Source organism: Neodiprion virginianus, chromosome 2, assembly GCF_021901495.1.
Source record: "Neodiprion virginianus isolate iyNeoVirg1 chromosome 2, iyNeoVirg1.1, whole genome shotgun sequence".
In the NCBI taxonomy this organism is placed as follows: domain Eukaryota; kingdom Metazoa; phylum Arthropoda; class Insecta; order Hymenoptera; family Diprionidae; genus Neodiprion; species Neodiprion virginianus.
The window spans coordinates 6170525-6188952 of NC_060878.1; the positions used below are offsets into that span (position 1 = coordinate 6170525).

At 36.6% G+C, this 18428-nt stretch overlaps 2 protein-coding genes across 9 annotated transcripts in view; one reads left to right on the forward strand and one right to left on the reverse strand.

Moving 5' to 3' along the window:
- LOC124296886 (neuropeptides capa receptor) overlaps positions 1-13324 on the reverse strand; it is a 29609-nt gene extending 16285 nt beyond the window's left edge. Inside the window, exon 1 of the mRNA XM_046747278.1 lies at positions 11930-13324. Within this exon, the coding sequence (XP_046603234.1) occupies positions 11930-12787 (858 nt within the window). The 5' untranslated portion in view covers positions 12788-13324. The remainder of the gene's footprint in view (positions 1-11929) is intronic.
- The window catches only part of LOC124296884 (protein furry), a 106848-nt gene that overhangs the window by 59039 nt on the left and 29381 nt on the right, over positions 1-18428 (forward strand). The gene's annotated exons all lie outside the window — the stretch shown is intronic.

Below are 18428 nucleotides of genomic sequence, written 5' to 3' on the forward strand. Positions count from 1 at the left end.
TCGGTTTTAGTCGTTGCTGTTTTTTTGTCGTTCTTTTTTTTTTTTTTTTTTTTATCTTACCCTTTTTTTCAACAATTTCCATCCAGGTGATGATAATTATTTTCACCCCGACAGTAGATTTTTGTTGAAGAAAAATTAACTCAACATCGATGCGTCGATGGTTGATAATTAATTATTAATATACGGATAGTCATTAAAATAATGTTTAATATAAATTACTATCGCAGTGTGACGAATATTTTTTCTTGCATTTCAAATTCACTTTATAGAAATTGAATAAGTAGATTTAGAAATCACGACGATTGCATTAAGTATAGTTTTACTTGCGAATGAAATTGCACCTGAACTTTGTAAATTTTAAACAGCAGTAAAGTTTTTGTAATTTATTAATTTTCAACGAGACGAATCGAATTTTATTTATCTTTATTTTTTTTTTTGCGTCCTTTTCGGATCGCGAATCGATATCAAAGCGGCTCTATTTCTCTTTTTAAATTCATTCGCGTACAATCACGGGAATAATCGCGGAAAACGCTGCGGTAAAAAATTGCGATCGCAAATCTGTTCGTAATTGAAAGCGAGAGAGAGAGAGAGAGAAGAAGAAAAAAATTAAATTAAAAAACATTAAACGAATAATAATAAAGAAAAGAAACTCGGAGGGGAAGGAAAAATATATATATATATGTATCTGAGAAATGAGAAATGAACCGTGGCGCAATGATAAATTGTTGTATGAACTCCCAGCGGATGCTGCGGAAGCTCTTTGATTAAACCTGTTCCATTAGTCTGCTTAAAAAGTATAATAAATAAAGTAAAAAAATACACGGAGTGCAGGGAGAATTGGTTGTTTATTGAAAATGATCGCTATCCTCGTGACTTCTGGATATAATAACGATAATAATAATAATAAGAATAATTTCCCTCCAAGGGAACAGATTTTTTGATCACGTTTTTAATCTTTTGTCGTTTGTTCTTTTTTTTTTTTTTTTGTTTAAATGTTGTTGTTTCGTTTTTTAAGTCAATCTTTCACATTTACTCCAAACAATTTCGATCGCGATATAATCGCAAGTTTTTCTTCGCCCTTCAACTTTCAAAACAGTTATAATAACATCAGCGTTTTATATAATAACAATAATAACGAATTGTTCACCTTGACGATAGTCGATGATAAAAAAAAAAAACAAATTTATGAATGAAAAAAAATTATTCATAATCTTATTTTATATTCATCGAGCTCGTACGGCTGACAGAATTGTTAATAAAAATTAACACCCGAAATATTATTCATGTAAATCTACGCATAGGTATGTAATTAATGTAATATTATACGTGAAGCGTGATTTGAAAATGACGATGATATTCTTGTCGCAATTTTTGCGTTTCGTAGGAAATACCTTCTCTCTCTCTCTCTTAGATGTATATTTATCTACATACGTATTTATAACATGTGTATGCAAGTCCAGCGAAAAGAAATTTCCTACGATGGAAGGAAAAAAAGAAAAATCGATCAGCCGTTTCATCCCGATTTCTCATTTTCTTTATACACGCTCGTCGAACACTTTTCTCTCGGAGGAAACTCGAAGGAGTTGAGATAAGTAAAAGAAAAAAAAAAAGCAAAAAAGAACGAGACAAGAAGACGAGTTTATAAGGGTATATCACGCCGGTTACAGCGATGTCTGATAAATTGCAAATTCCCAACTTCGAATTGTTGATCGAATACATTTCTAGCCGTTGGAAGAAAGAGGAGGAGGGAGGGGGGGACGGTTATTGCGATTTGAAACTGTTCGGTTGGAAAACCCCAAACGAAGTGTTATTCAGTGTTGAATTGATGCGTTGATACGAAAAGGTATTATTTTTCTTTTTATACATATATATATATATATATATATATATTTTTCTTTTTTTATTGAAAAGAATACATGTATACATACATATATATATGTATACATACACGCACGTGACGATTCATGTACGCACACTTACTTTTGCGAATATACGATGGAAAGAAAATTCAACCTCCCAGTATCGAGTTACATTGGAAATTTATGACATGTCCTTCGACATCTCGCATGATTGGCAGCAGTCTATTATAAGTTTTGCTGAATTTAAACCGCGTCCAATGCATTTTATATCGATAAGTTTACAGGGAATCGGAGAAAAGTTGAAGGTAGCGAAAGTGTTTTGCAGGTACCCGAAGATCGTAAAGTATGTCGAGTCCTTTTTTGATTTTTCGATTATTCTTTTTTCTTCTCGTACGCGGTTAGAAAATGAAAATTTTTCGACGGTTAATAATTTTTGTAATAAGAGGTCAAAGATCGATTTGGCCAAAAATCGATACTTTTTTTTTTTTTTCATCCAAAATACACAAGAGTAGGAAACAACGATATTACAAATAAAAGTTTTCTTAATCTCGACGAAAAGTATTTCGATGTTTTTTTTTTTTTTTAGTCGACGAATTCGTCTCGAATTTAGACCGACTTTAAACAATGCCACGGCAAACGCGGTCTTCTCAGCTCTGTAACCGTATACAAATATACGAAACGTTTGCAGGCCATTGAATTATACCAGAAGCTGTTACGTGATACCAGATTTCGCACTCAACCAGCTAAAAGGGTAATCGCAATTAAGCCATTCTCGTAGCCTTTTGTACAATAATAAACAATACGCTTAGCTTTACAAGCTCGAGTTCCATGATCGTTTCAACGTGTTCCCGAAGGGTTGAAAGATACTAATTGTCCCAATCGTCGTCATCGCGTGTGCGTGTGCGTTTGCGCTTAGCGCGGAATACGGAGAGAAGCTGGGGGGGGGGGGGGGGGGGGGGGAAGTGACTGTAAAAAAGAAAGAGGAAAGAAACATTGTATAAAAGAAAAAAAAAAAAAAAAAAAACAAAAGTCAATAACTCGTAATTTATTGTCGGTGTGCGGAGAGATTCGATACAACTTCTGAAACGTTTAACGTTAACTTTGTTTCTCTGTTAGGAACGCGTGATTGGTAATCAAAGGTAAATTGCCAGTCGCTCGATTATCGCAAACTACCAACATCGTCTTGTCAAACTTTCTTCATCCATCCCGAGACTCGAGATACAGTTGCGATAAATTTTTCGAAATTTGCCGTTTTTTGTTTTTTTTTTTACTTCCCTTTACTTTGTTCACCAGAATTTACAGTGTTTTTGCTTTTCTTTTCTTTTTTTTCTTGTTCCTCTGCACTCGTTGATGCGAAACGTTCACTCGTTCTCAGAATAGTTGAAGAAGAAAGTATGACAATTTCGTTTGAAAAAAAAAAAATAAAAAAAAAAAAAAAAGAAAAAGACGCCGAAGGAAAAATGATGGGTTTATATACTTGTAAGGAAAAATAAATCACTGGCTCGCTCAACCGTGTGATAATTAATTACCGAAGGAGGTCGAAAGCAGGGACGCGACGCGTAAAGTACAAAGTAAAACTTTTCATTGTTTCTGCATCGGTTTATTCCTTGATGTAACTTTTTTTTCTCGTTTTTTTTTTTTCCGCTCACGCCCCGCGTTTCGAACCACGTTCAACTTTCGCATATTGGTTTACGCGTGTACGCGTAGTTGCCTAGATGAAAAGTAAACCTGCGACGATACCGAGGGTCTCTGTAAAAGTACGCACGTAAAAATACAGTCGGATAAAAAAAATTTACGGAAAGAAAAGCGAGGCTGAAGTTGGCAACGTTATTTTAACGATTAACGTTTCGGAAAATCGTTGTTACAGAGTTGCAGGAAACGATGTATGAAATTTGTTTTCATATTTTGAAAACTTGACTACTTCAGAGTCACTGTAATACTTGAAAAATGGTAATTTTTTTTTTCCCCTAAACGTTTCGTTACGTTAAAGTTACCAACCTTCAGCCTCACGAACAAACTAAGCCCAAAGTTCGTCGTTCGGTTAAATTTTTATCGAACAAAGTTGAGTATCGGTGATCCAGGAGAAAGATCCGTTGCTTTGAAACACTCAATTTCAACGCCACGTAATTATTTTGGGGAAAAGTTTTACGCGATCGGTAATTTCGAGATGACGGGGGAAAAACTTGTTTTTGGCGGGCTTGATTTCGGTCCGATGTTCTTGGGTATTGTTTATTTATTTTCTTCGCAATATGGATCTTCAGAGATTGTCTGAAATAAACTTGACGAATCGTTGACTCCTGACGGGGATAAAAATAGATTTGTATAAATACGGTAGAGCAGATGGTTTCTCAAGAATTATAATTATACGTCAGAATTTAAGGTCCGTCGAATGCTCATCGAGATGATTTTTGGCTCGAAAACGTTGTAACGTAATCGACGTAATAATCGAAAAAAAAAGCGAAAATTCCTCTGGAGTTGCAACAAATCTCGTTCCGATAAACGTTCCGATTATCCAATCTTTTTTTCAGATCGTTGTCGATCCGTCTGACTTCTGTAAAAATTTAGCGTAATGTTCGGATATTGTTATATTCGGACGATTTATCTTCTTTTAGGCGAGCCAAAAAATCGAAAGATAGTCATTTTTTGGGTATGAATCCGGAATTAAAACGCTGAATCAAATGTTGATAGTAATTTTACAATATACCCTTGAGATCGTTGTAAAAAAAATGGTCAAACCGTTTAATTCGGAGCCTAATAACTTTGTCAAAAAATATATCGAACTAAAGTTGTTGGGGACAGAAAAAAAAAAAAAAAAAAAAAATAAGCGAGAATCGTAAAAAAAGTGTCCCGGATGAAAATTTACGGTTTGAATAAAAACTTTGAGGTTTCAACCCCCCTCTCCCTCCATTTTAATGACTTTTCGTTTTTCTTCTCCCTTACTTTTGAAGATTCGAAGATGAACGTAAGATACTTTTTTTACGTTTATTTTTTTCTCACCCCAACAACATTTCGTTCGAGACATATCTTTTGATAAAGTTATTTGGTATCGAATCGAACGGTTCAACCCTTTTTTTCTTTCCAAACAACGATCTCAGTGGTTGATCGAAAAACTACCGTCACCATTTCATTCAGCGTCATCGTATTGCCCTTGGATCAAGTTTCTGAATTCATGAAAAAAAATAAAAAAAAAGAAAAAACGCTCAACCTCACGCACCTACTTATTTACCGGTCCGTTTCTCTCGTGACTCGCGATTTGTACGAAATACGAAATTATTTCTCCGTCCATACTGTGCCTACTTCCGTAGCTCTGATATCTGTCCGTATCATTGAAGATAAGAGTGCCTCTTTCACTTTGACTCTCATATATCTATATGTATATATATAATATAATATATAATATATATATATGTTGGCCATCTCATACGATACACGTCCCGGCTTATTGGGAAATGTTTTTATGAATAACCGAAGAGCTCCCTTCCTCCCTCACTCTGCCAGCCCCTTGTTACCTTACATGATTTAAACTCCCAACGGTATATAGAAGGGGGGCCCAAATTGAATTTTCCTCAGCCACCGCCGCCCACGCTTGCTCGAGAGGAAAATACCGAGCCCTTGCTCTCGGTAATACGTATACAGTCGGCTAGTGGACCCTTTCGAACGTCTGACCGTCCATCGGTATACCTATTCAAAACTTTGACAGTCTTCCGATGAATTTGATTAGCACGGCCCACCGGTCCTTAGGGTTTAGTAATTTCGCACCTTGTTCCGTGCGGTTCGCAAATTATGCTATTGTTGCTATTATTATTGTTGTTATTATTACTATGACAAGAAACCTGTGAGAAATAAGACGATTTTTTTTTCTTTCTTTATATATATATATATACAACGCGAGCATGTTTTACGCGCTTTCCGTGCGGAAAGTACCCGTTTCTATGACGGTAGAGTGAGTCTGCGAGTGCGCATGCGCGGAGTACGGAAAATACCACTTTTTAGTCCTAGGAGTTGAAAACGGTCTTTTCCGCACTGCGCGCATGCGATTTCGCCAAAAAATCTGACATTACGCGACCCTAACCTCAATTTCGTGCTTAGAGAAAAAAACGCGTAACGTACTCTTGTTGTATAAAGAATCGTGTGACTGTTTTTTCGCCTCGCGTATTTGCAATATTCGTCTTCGGCTCGGCTACGACTCGTATCGAAAAATTACGCTCGGCCCGAAAATACCGAATTTGCCTCCTTGTTAAACAATGTAGTATTTATTAGCAGAATACGAATATAACCTATGTAATGGAAATTGAATTGAAACATGTCGGAAAAACAGTTTTTTCGGAATGGTTTTCATCACATCCGTGAAAAGGGAAGAGTCTGTCGGTTTGTTCGAGAAACTACCGCGATTATCTCAAAAACGGTCGAATGCAAGATCTGAAATTGATAGAACTTGGCATCCGAATAAAAAAGCTTTTGAAGAAGAATTAGAAAAAAAAAAATTGTTTCTTAAAAAATAAATACGTAAAGTAGGAAAAACATAATCGTTTATTTGGAAAAAGTAGTAAGAAGTAAGAAGTAAACGTTTGTCGGTGAAACGTTGAAAATGGTGATCCATGGCTCCGTCCTCGGTATTATTTCGGAAGATTCTAACGAAATATGTTTATCTCATCTCTCCGCGTGTAGAATATACTGTACATATTATTATAATTTACTTTAACATTCTCATAAAACAAGTGTTATGATAATATGTATTATTCGACTTTTGAACTGCAGTCACGAGGGCGATTTGTTTAACTAAAACCGCCTATATTAATACAGATTATTGTGCAACAACGTCAGCTTACGCAAGGTTTAAAACTAGAACAAATACGAATTAATGTTTATCTCGCCAAGCTTATCGTCGCTGTTTATAACGTATTATATACACGTCTTGTGCTCGATTCAAACGTTCACATCACAATTTCTTCTCTCTCTTTTTATTAGTCGTCTTTTTCTTCATATTCGATTAAAGAATGATAAAGATGATATGTAATAAGTTGGAACATTGAATTATCAACCTACACTTATTCTCCCGAATTGTTACGATTTTCTTATTCCGAGTTGAAAAGTGAACGGAAGGAAATAGAGAGATAGAGAGAGAGAGAGAGAAATGAAAAGAAAAAAATTTCTTAAGCCACAATTTCTATGATGTATAAAATTCTCGTTGTTCTATTTTTTTTTTATTCTCTTTCCTTCTCTTCTCTCCCGGATTCTTGGTTAAAATTTTTTTCTCACTCGAAGCGAAAAGTTCTCCTTCAAGTTCTCAAGCTCACCTCGAAACTTTCGCCGAGTTTAGATTTAATAATTCGCGAGGGTTGCAGAGGGGCTTGGAGCTGTTTAAATGTACGCTGCTCGATAGAATCTCGGAAGTCTGGCCGAAACCTGATTTACTTAAGCCCCGGATCAGGTATAATATGGGTTATAATATACACATGGAATCTGCGATAATGGGAAAGCTTGTTGCGGTTAAAATTTCACGCTCACGTTATGCCTGCATGTATAATAAATCAGGTCTACGCGCAGTCAAATTTTTCATTTAATTAGCACAACATGTACAATTTTTAGGCGTATTTGTTTCCTTTTCCCTATTTTCTTTTTTCGAACCATAAATTTTCCTCAAGTATGCAACAAACATTTTTAGTTCTCTAAAAGTTTCAAAGGTTTTTCATTTGTTTTTTTTTTTTTTTTTTTTTGGAGTGAAATGAAGGTGAAAAACAAAATAAAAAAAAATTCGCGTACCTTCTACGAAATTGGCAACTTGTTGGAAGTTTGGTATTTTTGTACCTTGAGTTTGTTTGAATTTTTTTCTTTCGCTTCTTTTTTCTCACACACTGCACCCTTTACAATTGAATGATATACGTACATGTGTGTACAACAATGTTCAAACAGTTTTTCATAACGATACCCGATTTAATGAATTTTTCTAGTTACCGTGAGAAACGAAATCGTTCTCAGTGTACACATACACACATACGTATATACGTATGTATTCGCTACCTTTTCAGGGCACGCGTTAAAGTTGCCGGAATCGTCGTTGTAAATATTATTCCAACGGTTGACACGTCGGCAATTTTGTCGGCTTGAACGTTGCCGGGTTTAATTGTTTTAGGTGGATGAAGTAGGCTCTGCGTTATAACTTCGTGCCAGCTAATTTCCTGCTAATTATATCACGCGCTGATGACTTTCCTTTTCCGAGGTCACGAAGTTGGGGAAAGTCCGATGTGCGTATACGCAACGATTGCATTATTATTTATTTTTATTTTTTTTTTTATGAAATGAATTTTCAATTTTTAAATCATTCAACAGATCGGTGAGTTTCAAATCATTTGACCATTTCTTTTTTTTTTCTTTACGTCAATTATATTACAAGATATTTTTCTGATAATACAAAAAAGAAGAATTTGCGACGGTAAATCGATGATGAATTATGTGGTTTTAAAACGAAATCAATTTGTTTCTAACAAAACAATTTACTTTATATCGCAACAATTACTCTCGGTTATTGAAAACTTATCAGTATACCGTCGGAAATCGCAACGAAACCCAAAGAAATATTTTTTCAAAGTAAACTAAATATACAAAAAATATGTGGTAAGAATACTTACGCCTATGACTCAACTTGGAACGATATCATACGAATATGCTAGATTTTTCACTGTTTCACAATGATTCCAAGTGAAAGACAATGAAAAAATTTGTACCCTCAATATCTTGAGCCAATGGTTTTATTACTTTCTTTCATAAATTGTTTGTTTCGGGAAAATCATCGTTGCATACGATTCTTCATCTTCTTCCCTTTTTTTTTTTCTCTTCTAAACTTGACTAATACAACAATCTACACGCTACTATCTCGTAATTTAACAACGCAAAAATTATCGATCATCAACTATGGTTGTCAGCATAATGTGTGTAAAATTTAATCCTTTCAAGTTGGGTTTGCGTTGGCGATTAGGAGCTGTGATTGATTACGCGAGAATTTTAAAACCGATTTCGCAGAGTACGGTGTCTCGATTTACAAGCGAGGAACTTGAAAGTTTTAAGCTATGCGCGGGCACGCGTATCACGTACATAATTATACTCGATGCAGGAAATTACTCGTTTCACGTTTCCTAGCTTTTAACACCGTACTTCTGACCATGATAACCTCACACCGTTTACCCAAACGACACGAACGGTGAATAATGTAATTATTACGAAAAAAGATTCATTCCCGCAGTCTGCCTCCTAGTTATACGCATATATAGGCATTGTTTTTCATCACGTAGGACTAGACAAATTGGCGAAGTAGTCATTTACTTATTCGTGAAAGTTACCTCCGTCAAAGGGCTGATTCGTCACTCTTGCCCAAACTGTGCTAATTGTAACATTTTTCTTCCAAGCCGTGTCTGAGATGCTTTCCGACTGACAACGAAACGAAAATAAGGAGAAGGTGAAAAAAGAATAGAAACAAAGCGAAGAAAAAAAAAAAAAAAAAGTCAAATTAAACAAAACCGTGTAGTTTTCAACAGCGACAAAATTGTAACTCACTTATGTATATAGGTACACGGTAAATAATCCTTTGCTCGGATTTTTTCATACTGCAGCGTTATTTTTTTTTATATACATGTGTAAAAAAATTTTTTTTAACATCCTTACGCAGCTACTTGACGATCGTTCGAAAGGTCTGACCGATCCTTTCGTTGGATCAATTTTACCTTCGTTTAATCTGCAAGAGAAACTTTTGCAATTTTTCGGTTTCACGAACCGTGACTGCTCGACAATCGAACCGTTTGGATATATATATTATTTTCGTCGTTGCCGCATAATGTGGAGAATTTTTGTTTTAAACAACAATCTTCTCTCATATCGTACCTCAGCAGCTGAAATATTTATCGATCTAACTCGGACGCATCGTTCAAGTGTGTTATTATTTTTGAACAGTATGGCAAAACCGGCGAGAGTCTGGTAATTCTTCTTTTCGATTTCATTCGGTTCGCAGACGTTGATAAGAAAACGGTGTGACGAAAAAAAACAAAAAAAAAAAACTTTAAAGAGGTTCTACGATTTGCTACTTTAAAGCCGACCGAAGCGTGCGGCTTTCTATAAAAAGAGAGCGAGAGAGAGAAAGATAAAGAAAATGGAAATAAAAAAAAAAAGTAGAAGAAATACGTATACACTGATTTTTTTTCATCATGTATACAAAAGTCAAACTTACGGGTTATCAGGAATTGCAAATGCGATAACGCAAAGCAAATTAGCCTTTTTCTTCGTCGTTATAGTTTTGCAAATACAGATGTTATAATCGGATTTTAATTCAACTCGATAAGTTATCTTATCAAAACTGAACTTGAGTTTACACCTTTTTGTATAATATATATATATCTATATAAATATGTATATATATGTTTCATTCGCGGAATGCGAATTGAGCATGCAATAAATATCTGATCATGTTTTGGTAAGCAAAACGGAAGAAGACGAAAGAAATGAAGAAAAAACGGTGTCGCGAATAAACCTCATTTTATTATCGGGAGGAGAGCAGAACGCGTTTCAAGATGTTCCCTACGTCGTACATCCTTTGACAATTTATCAATTCGGTATTGAATCGTAAAGGAAGATTAATGGAGTGATTCGAGAAGGGAGGGATGTTTTTACAAATGAACGACTCTCTGTCTCTCTCCCTCTCTCTTTCTCTTTCTCTTTCTCCCGCCATTTATACATGTATACGATTTACATAAGAGGAATATTTCGGTATCCCTTTTATATTTTTCTAACACGTAAAAAAAAAATGCGCCCAGGAATTAGTTTAACAATTTACAAATTAGCCCAAGCTTCAGATCAAAACCTGCTACAAAATGTACGCAAGTCAAATCCGAGCCGCCTAAGCCATTGTTAAACAGCGTGATCTATTTCCTCGCTGTTTGAAAATTGGCAACAACTGAAATCGCCACGGACGTAAATTCATCGTCACGTCTAATGCTTGGGAATGAAAATGTGATTGTTGAGTGCTTTGGCCTCAAACTTGACTTCGTAGAATCAACAGTGATGCTTGGTTTCGATTTAATCACTTTGTGCCGATCGATAATCTGTATAATTTTCATCTAGAATATATTCGGTTAACGGGATTGGTTGTGGTTATAACGGATAATAACATGGCACGAAAAGATTGATGATTTATTGGAAAATGTTTCGCAGTTTGGAGTTGAATGAAGTCTGAATTCTCTGACGAGGAGATAAATACAGAGTGCAAAGGGAACATTTTGTATCAGAGAGAGAGAGAGAGAAAGAGAAAAGAACAGTTATTTTTACTAGTCGATTGATGAGAAAAAATGATATCAAGTCAAGTCAGCGTTGATACAAAGTCACTACGATAGTTACAAAGAGTGTAGAAAGATTTTTTCGAAGTTATAAAACATTCGAAACAGGTGATACATTTTTTTTTGTTACGGGGATAAAGATTTTCTTCGACTGCGACTCGATTCGACGGGTAAAGAAGTTTCCGAAAATTGATCGTTGTTTTTGTTTTTGACAATGATCGACAGTGTTTGATGACACTTTCTTAATTCCATCCTGCGGAGCATCGAATCTCTCCAATCATCGGGAAACGATAAGGTTTTCGATGATCGTGCTCGCGGTATGTTGATTAGAAAATTGTTTAGCCGAATGTCGTATTTGTTTTTCATCTTTTCATCGATATTTTCCGAGTGATCGTACAGAAGCGCGGCGAAGAAAATCCTGTAGATAACGTAAAGTCCCAAAGTAGAAGTAAGAAGTGTGAAGAGGTGATGAATTAGTCGACAAAAACTCTCAGGGTCTTACGTACAGAGAATTTTCAAGGTAAGCGTACCAGTTATTGACACGTTTAGACCCAATTATCGAACCTTTGATTTTCCAAAGTTAAAAATTGTCGGCAAAAATTGTGAATTTGTAAACACTGCAAATTTACTTATCTTGTAATTTTCTAACTGAAAATCAAACAGCTCCAACCACAAAATGTCAACAACTGGAACACTCGATTTATATTTACAATACATAAAAGCATGGACGATTCAACGATGAATAATTACCCCGAAGAAGGCGTAGAGCCGCATAACATAGGCGGGAAGATTGAAGCAAAGAAACGCCGTCGACACAACGAGCAGCATCTTGGTGACCTTTGTCTGAGAAGTGGCGGGTCTTTGATTCTGTCCGTTGGACATCTGGGGCCTCTTTACTCGTCTTCCGGTGACCGTCATGGTCCGGCGAACGCCGGCGAGTCGCCAAACGGCCCTGGCGATCAACGAGTTAAGAACCACGATTACGGAGAACGGTAGTATGAACGTCAGGACGGTGTCAGCTACGTTGAAAACGTTCGCCCACTCCTCCCATTCCTCGGCGAGGTTGCAGAGGGTCACGTTGTGCTTTTCGGTCGGTGGCTGGGGGCTCGAGAACCAAAGAACAGGACTGCACAACGTCACTCCGAGAACCGTGAGACCCACCAACACGGCCTTGGCTCTGGTCACCGTGCACATGGATTGCCGACGGAGCGGATACTGGACGGCGACGAATCTCTCAACGGTGAACGCCACGACGAACCAAACGCTCAGGAAGCTGCAGAGGGTCGTTAAGAAGATGAAGAACTGGCAGAAACCCTGACGGTTGAACAGACCGACGTCGACCATGTTTAACCACACGACGAACAGCGAGACCAGGAAACCCGTGTCGCTTATCGCCAGTGCTGCCAGGTAGAAACTCGACGACAGTTTCCGTAGTTTTGAATTGAAGAACACGCAGACCGACAGACAGTTACCGAGGGCTCCGAGGTACACGAGAACCGGTGTGTAGTACATCTGGATACGGTGTATAACCACTTCGGCCAGGTCAGGCTCAAGCTGCTCCGTTTCATCTATCGGGAAAATCCCGCTCGTCACGTTCGTGTCGTTCATTTTTAAAAATTTTTTTGTATTGTTGTGCTTGTTTTCCGTTTATTTTATTCTACCACCCTTCTCGATGTCTTCTCGGCATTATCGTCGAAACCAGATAGAGGGAGAGAGAGTGAGCGAGATGGACTGCTCGACGTTCTCACAGCAAAACCACTTGTTGAACGAAATATTGGTGGCAGCGGTGGGATATATCCGAATTCTTGCCAAGGAATTACCGCCGCGAGATTTTGGAATACCAAACTCGAACGTCGTTTTGTACTTTGGCAAAAAATTTTCGACTACTGAAACTGACCTCAATAATTGACATCCGCGTTAAGGAAAAAACTTTTCCTACTTTTTCATTTTGAAATACGACACATTCTCATCGATCAATTTTCACTTCGAGGGTTGCGCGAGTTCATGTTTCCGTTTTGTTCACCGTTCGAAGGTCGATATGTACGCACAATGGTAACCGAATCCAAGCATAGGTTTATCTTATATACGGCTGCAAAATGAAAAAAAAAAGAAAAAAAATCGCATCCGTTTGTTGATCGGCCGTTTTTTTTTCAGTGATCAATGAAACGTTGAAACGACGACACAAGGTAGAGGGGGTTGACAACCTTTGAAGATTTTCCCGACTTGGAGAACTCTTTACTGGCAATCAGCCACTTCACTCGCGTTCTCCTTTTATCCAATCTCCTTTCGAATCGCCGATCGAAATATGATGTCAAAGAAAAAAACAGAAACGCAAAAATTCAGAAATTTCTCACCGAGACAAGATTTCGGTTAGATACACGAATTCGTACAACTTTCGACGTGTTCCAACGCGATGTTGAAGGGTGTTAAAGATTACTACACCGTAGGCTAAGCCATGTATCACGGGAGTTTGGTGAGCTTTACGGAAAGCCCGGGAGTGGAGTAAAAAAAAAAAAAAAACAGACAGAGATAAAAGAAACGTAGAGAGGGTAGGAAAAAAAAAAAAGAACACTCGGCGAAAAAGGTAAGCTTCAGGAAATGTTTTGAGGATTAATGGAAGCCTCACGCTTGTTTCAGTAGCTCGTGGAATCTCTTCTTCTACTCTCGCGAATTTAAAGAGTGTCTGCTCGATGTTACTCACAGTTTGATAAATGGTTTTGAAAGAAGAAAAACAAAGAATAGAAAAGATTAATGTACGATAGGAATACGAATTCGCGTATTGCGTACGTACGTATTGTTGTTTATATTATCGTTGTTATCCTTGTTGTCGTATTATTATTATTAATATTATTATTATTATTATTACTTCAACGAAGAAACGCAAAGGTGTCTTTCACTTAATTTCCTTATCAGGATTTCACACCGCACTTCAAGTTTTCCCGGTACGTTCATACATTTCGCGTTCCATGTTCGTCTGAAAATCCGTCTTCACGTACAATTGTTCCTTACAGCTCGTGGATGAAAAAAAATGATCATCCCTTTCACGTCGATGACAGTTTCGGAGTTTGAAACAAGTCTCTACCGGTATCTGATTTCAAGTCGGAACTTTTTCGAAATCCGTCAGTATATCCAAGGAATTGTGGAAGACGAGGACACCTTGGTAACACAGACCTTACGGTATTATTTCCTCACCGTCTAACCGAGTGACCTCCCGGTTTGTAGGTGGCACCAGACTGCCTTTGGCACGGCGTCCCTTCTGCATGTCGCCTATCTAGATTCGCCGTCTGACTTTGCTTCTGCGCGTCGGTTCTCCAGCCACCCGCCAACCTCTCACGTGTCTTTTTTGCCGTAACGTCGAACCTCTTTTGCCTCTATCGGTAGTTCTCTCGCCTACGAGATACCGGAAGCCTGCTTTCGGCTTCACCGTCGCGTTTCTACCTTGTTGTACACATGTCGTAAGTCATTGCAACCACATGAACGGTGAAAAAACGTCGGACGGTTTCGCAAAGTTTGTTTACGTTGGATGTTTTAATTACTGGTACTTGAGGGGTTATATCCAGTCGGGAGATCGAGAACAAACCATTTTTCAACGACTTTTCACTAAGACACGTATCAATTTGTTTACGTAAAAATTTATGTAGTTATATATTTGTATAAACAATGTTTCTCAAAGCTCGTATAACCGATCTTCGTTAGCACCGCTAAAGAAAGGGGGTCTTATTAAACTAAAAAAACAAAACAAATTTAGTCAATGTAAGGTATGATGTCGTCTTTGATCGAAGAAATGAATAAAATATCAATTTTTAACAAAAAAGAGGCTACTCGGAAGAAAAAAAAATCCCATTTCACAGAATAATTTTCGCCTTAATTTGTTTATAAAATGCAAGATATTTATCGGTCAGAAAAAACCTTCGATCAAGGACTGAAAAATATATTCGTAAAGCTTGTGTAAAAGTTCGAGACTCGTCGGTTCAGCCGCTTCCGAGAAATCTCTTGCTCGCCGACTTTGAAAACATGGTTTCGCAAAAAACGCGTTCAAAGTTTCAAAATCACTTTACACGCCGCTGGGACGACTTTACAAATATGCGCGTAACTTTGAGGATATTTGTCGGATCGACGTGAATTTTTTTGCCTATATACCTGAACATATGTACGTTATAAAAATGAAGTTACAAAAAAAAAAAAAAATCGATTTTTGGAAAATCCCGACCGGATACAAATAACCCCTTAAATATTATACACGAAATTTTATACGTATTGCTTTTTTTCGTTCACCGATCCTGCAAAGTTTCTCCTGCACATATTTATAAGAATTTCTATCGAACACTCGACTTATTATTCATTCTCTGTTTCATCCCCGCGTTACGCCTGTAAAACGATATCATCTGCCGAAGCGGCCGATTCATAGATCTGCTACACTTTGTCTTCGGCGTTTCCTTCAGCGACAGAATCCCTGACCCTAAATCGTGATTTATAACGATCCGGGGAAAAAAGATCAATCAGCCCGACACCCCCTTGGCGAGGAGATGGCAAACGTCATTGCCGGATCCCCGCATCTTGTTGGGGGGCGGAGACGAGAGTCATTAACGACTTTTACCCCCTCGCTAATTTTTTTTTATTTTTTTTTCCTTCCTTTCTTGTTTCTTTCGATTATAACGAGGGTCAAAACGAAGGAGAAACAGAGGAAACGGAAGTGAAGAATAAAAAATGAACGAATCTAACGAACTTTGGCGTCTATTATTTTTTTTTATTCTTCAACATTTCTCCCATCACACGTATCATATAACGTGCAATCAAAGTTGCGTTCAAGAATCGGGAAAATTTATTTTTGCCATCGAGTTTTCTCGGCTCGTGATTAAACAATTATTTTACCGATCGTATAAAAAAATTCATCGTCCATTATAACGCCCGGATCTGAACGGAAACGGAAATTCATTTCCTACTCCTGCATTCTGGTTTTTTTTTTTTTTTTTTCTTCTTTTTTTTTCCATCCTCCCAACTTGGCGCAGGGGTTGAAAATACTGTCGCGGGAAAAAAAAAAAAAAAACAAAAAATGCCCGTGAATCATATCAGTTTCGCATTTTACGTAGATAATCGAGAGAAACAACGAGTCGAACATTTTTTGTCTTGTCGTTGAATCAGTTTTTAAAAGATTTAATTGAATTTGGCGAATATTTTGCGACACGGTAAAAGTTTCATGATATTGGATTAATTTCAATGTCATTTGATCTAAAAACTACCAAAAGCATTTCTATGAAACACATTTAATTATTCTAGAAGATAATATAAAATTGGTGTTTAATTCCTTGGTGTTTTTATGCGAATCTTGAACGGAGAATCTGTAATTTTTTTACGCGTTACTGTAACTTTTCAACGCGTGTCGCTAGAATTTTTGCAAAAATTGCAAACTGATATTAGAGTTTTAGAAATTTGGTGGGGATGGTTTTTACGCACATTTGATGGTTCGTCAAATTCAGGTTATGAACATATAATTACGTTGGACCATTGAGAAATGTCTGAAACATTCAGACTTTGATTGTTTTTATAGAAAAATTGTTCGCTTATATTCGTATACGCGTATCGAAGTAACACTTATTTAAGTAAGAAACAAAAAAAAAAAAAAAAATCCTCACCAAAATTTCGAGACATCGATTGTATCTTGAATTGTAGACCTAAGTTTTGATTCTCAACATCATCACAAACCTCGCCAAACAAATGCCAGAACATTTGAACGTTAATAAAACCAGTTTATTTACACAATTTCGAGTCCGGTGAATTATTAGTTCAAAAAAGTTTCGAGTGATTAATTTCCTTGATAAAGGAAAATAAATTTTCATTCGTGCGAAGGAAGAAACTATCCTGGCGTTCGAAATATTCTTTGTGTTTTTGTATCCGTGATCGGGAATATTATTTATATGTACATATATTTATTTGAAAATTTGAAATTTTCGCTCCCCGTATCTGATCCACTGTCTTGAATTTCCGAAATCTGATTTTAAAAATGATTTGTAATCAGTGAAAGGTCAAAGACGTAGTAAAATTCAAAAAATCTTTTCACTTCCACTTTTTTACGTTTCTTCAGAACAAACGAAACGACGGATCGGTTTTTACCGATTGCATTGATTTTGCGAATTGACGAAACAATCTTCAACGATTCATGGAAGTAAAATTATTATGTATTAAAAAAAAAAAAAAAAGAAAAGAAGATTATTTTTCACCCGATGAAAGTTTCACAGAGAATAAAAGAATTCTTTCAAAGGAAACGTTACGATGAGATAGAGTGAAAAAAAAATCTTCAAAACGGCACGCCTTTCGAATATCTCGCGGTCTGTTCAACGATCTGAATTTAGGTTATGGATTTTTCCCGAAGCATAAACGCGTCCGTCAACGCCAAGCGAAACTTGGATGCACGGCAGCTTTGCAAGCTCGCGATAAACGCCATGCAGCCTCGGTTTATTATGATTGAAAGGTACAGGCAGCAACTCTATTGCTTTTAATGTAAACATTCACCATTCATACCACGCGTAGAGATCAATTTTACCCTGCGCCATGACAAGATCGTCTACAGGGTGTCCCATAACTCACGGATAAGAGGAATAACCCGTAAAATCCGAGAAAATTTTCGGGTCTGACTGTGAGTCGGCAAATTATTTAAATATCCATAAATTATCAAACATTAATATGTATATATATACAAATAAAGATCAAGTGTAGAAAATTGGAAAATACGGAAAATCGAAGTACGAAAAGACGAAATATAGAAAGGTCAAAATCTGGAATCGTTATACGATTTTATTTTATCGAGACCGATTCTAACGACTCTGTATTCTCATTTTTCGATTATCTTACTTTTTCATAACTCGACTTTCCGCATTCTTGAATTCTATGAATCAAATTTTCGCTCGTTTGAAAATTCGATATTACGTTCCTTCTTTTTCTTTTGATTTTTCTATATTCTTAATTGATTTCGAAGCCTTGTTTTATAAACGGTGAACTGAATAAACGGATTAATAACGTTGGAATAATCAATATTTCTTAATTACGTATTTCGATTAAACGAATTTTGAACATTTTGAAAAATCTTGCGACGAGTCAGTTTTCAACTACACGATTGGATAAGAAAGAAAAAGAATGAGATAAAAAATATCCCAGCCGGTCTACTAAAATTTTTGAGTCGATTTAACAATTTTTCAATATATTAATAAGTGAAAATTGAAGTAAAAACTAAGAATTGAACGTTGATATGACA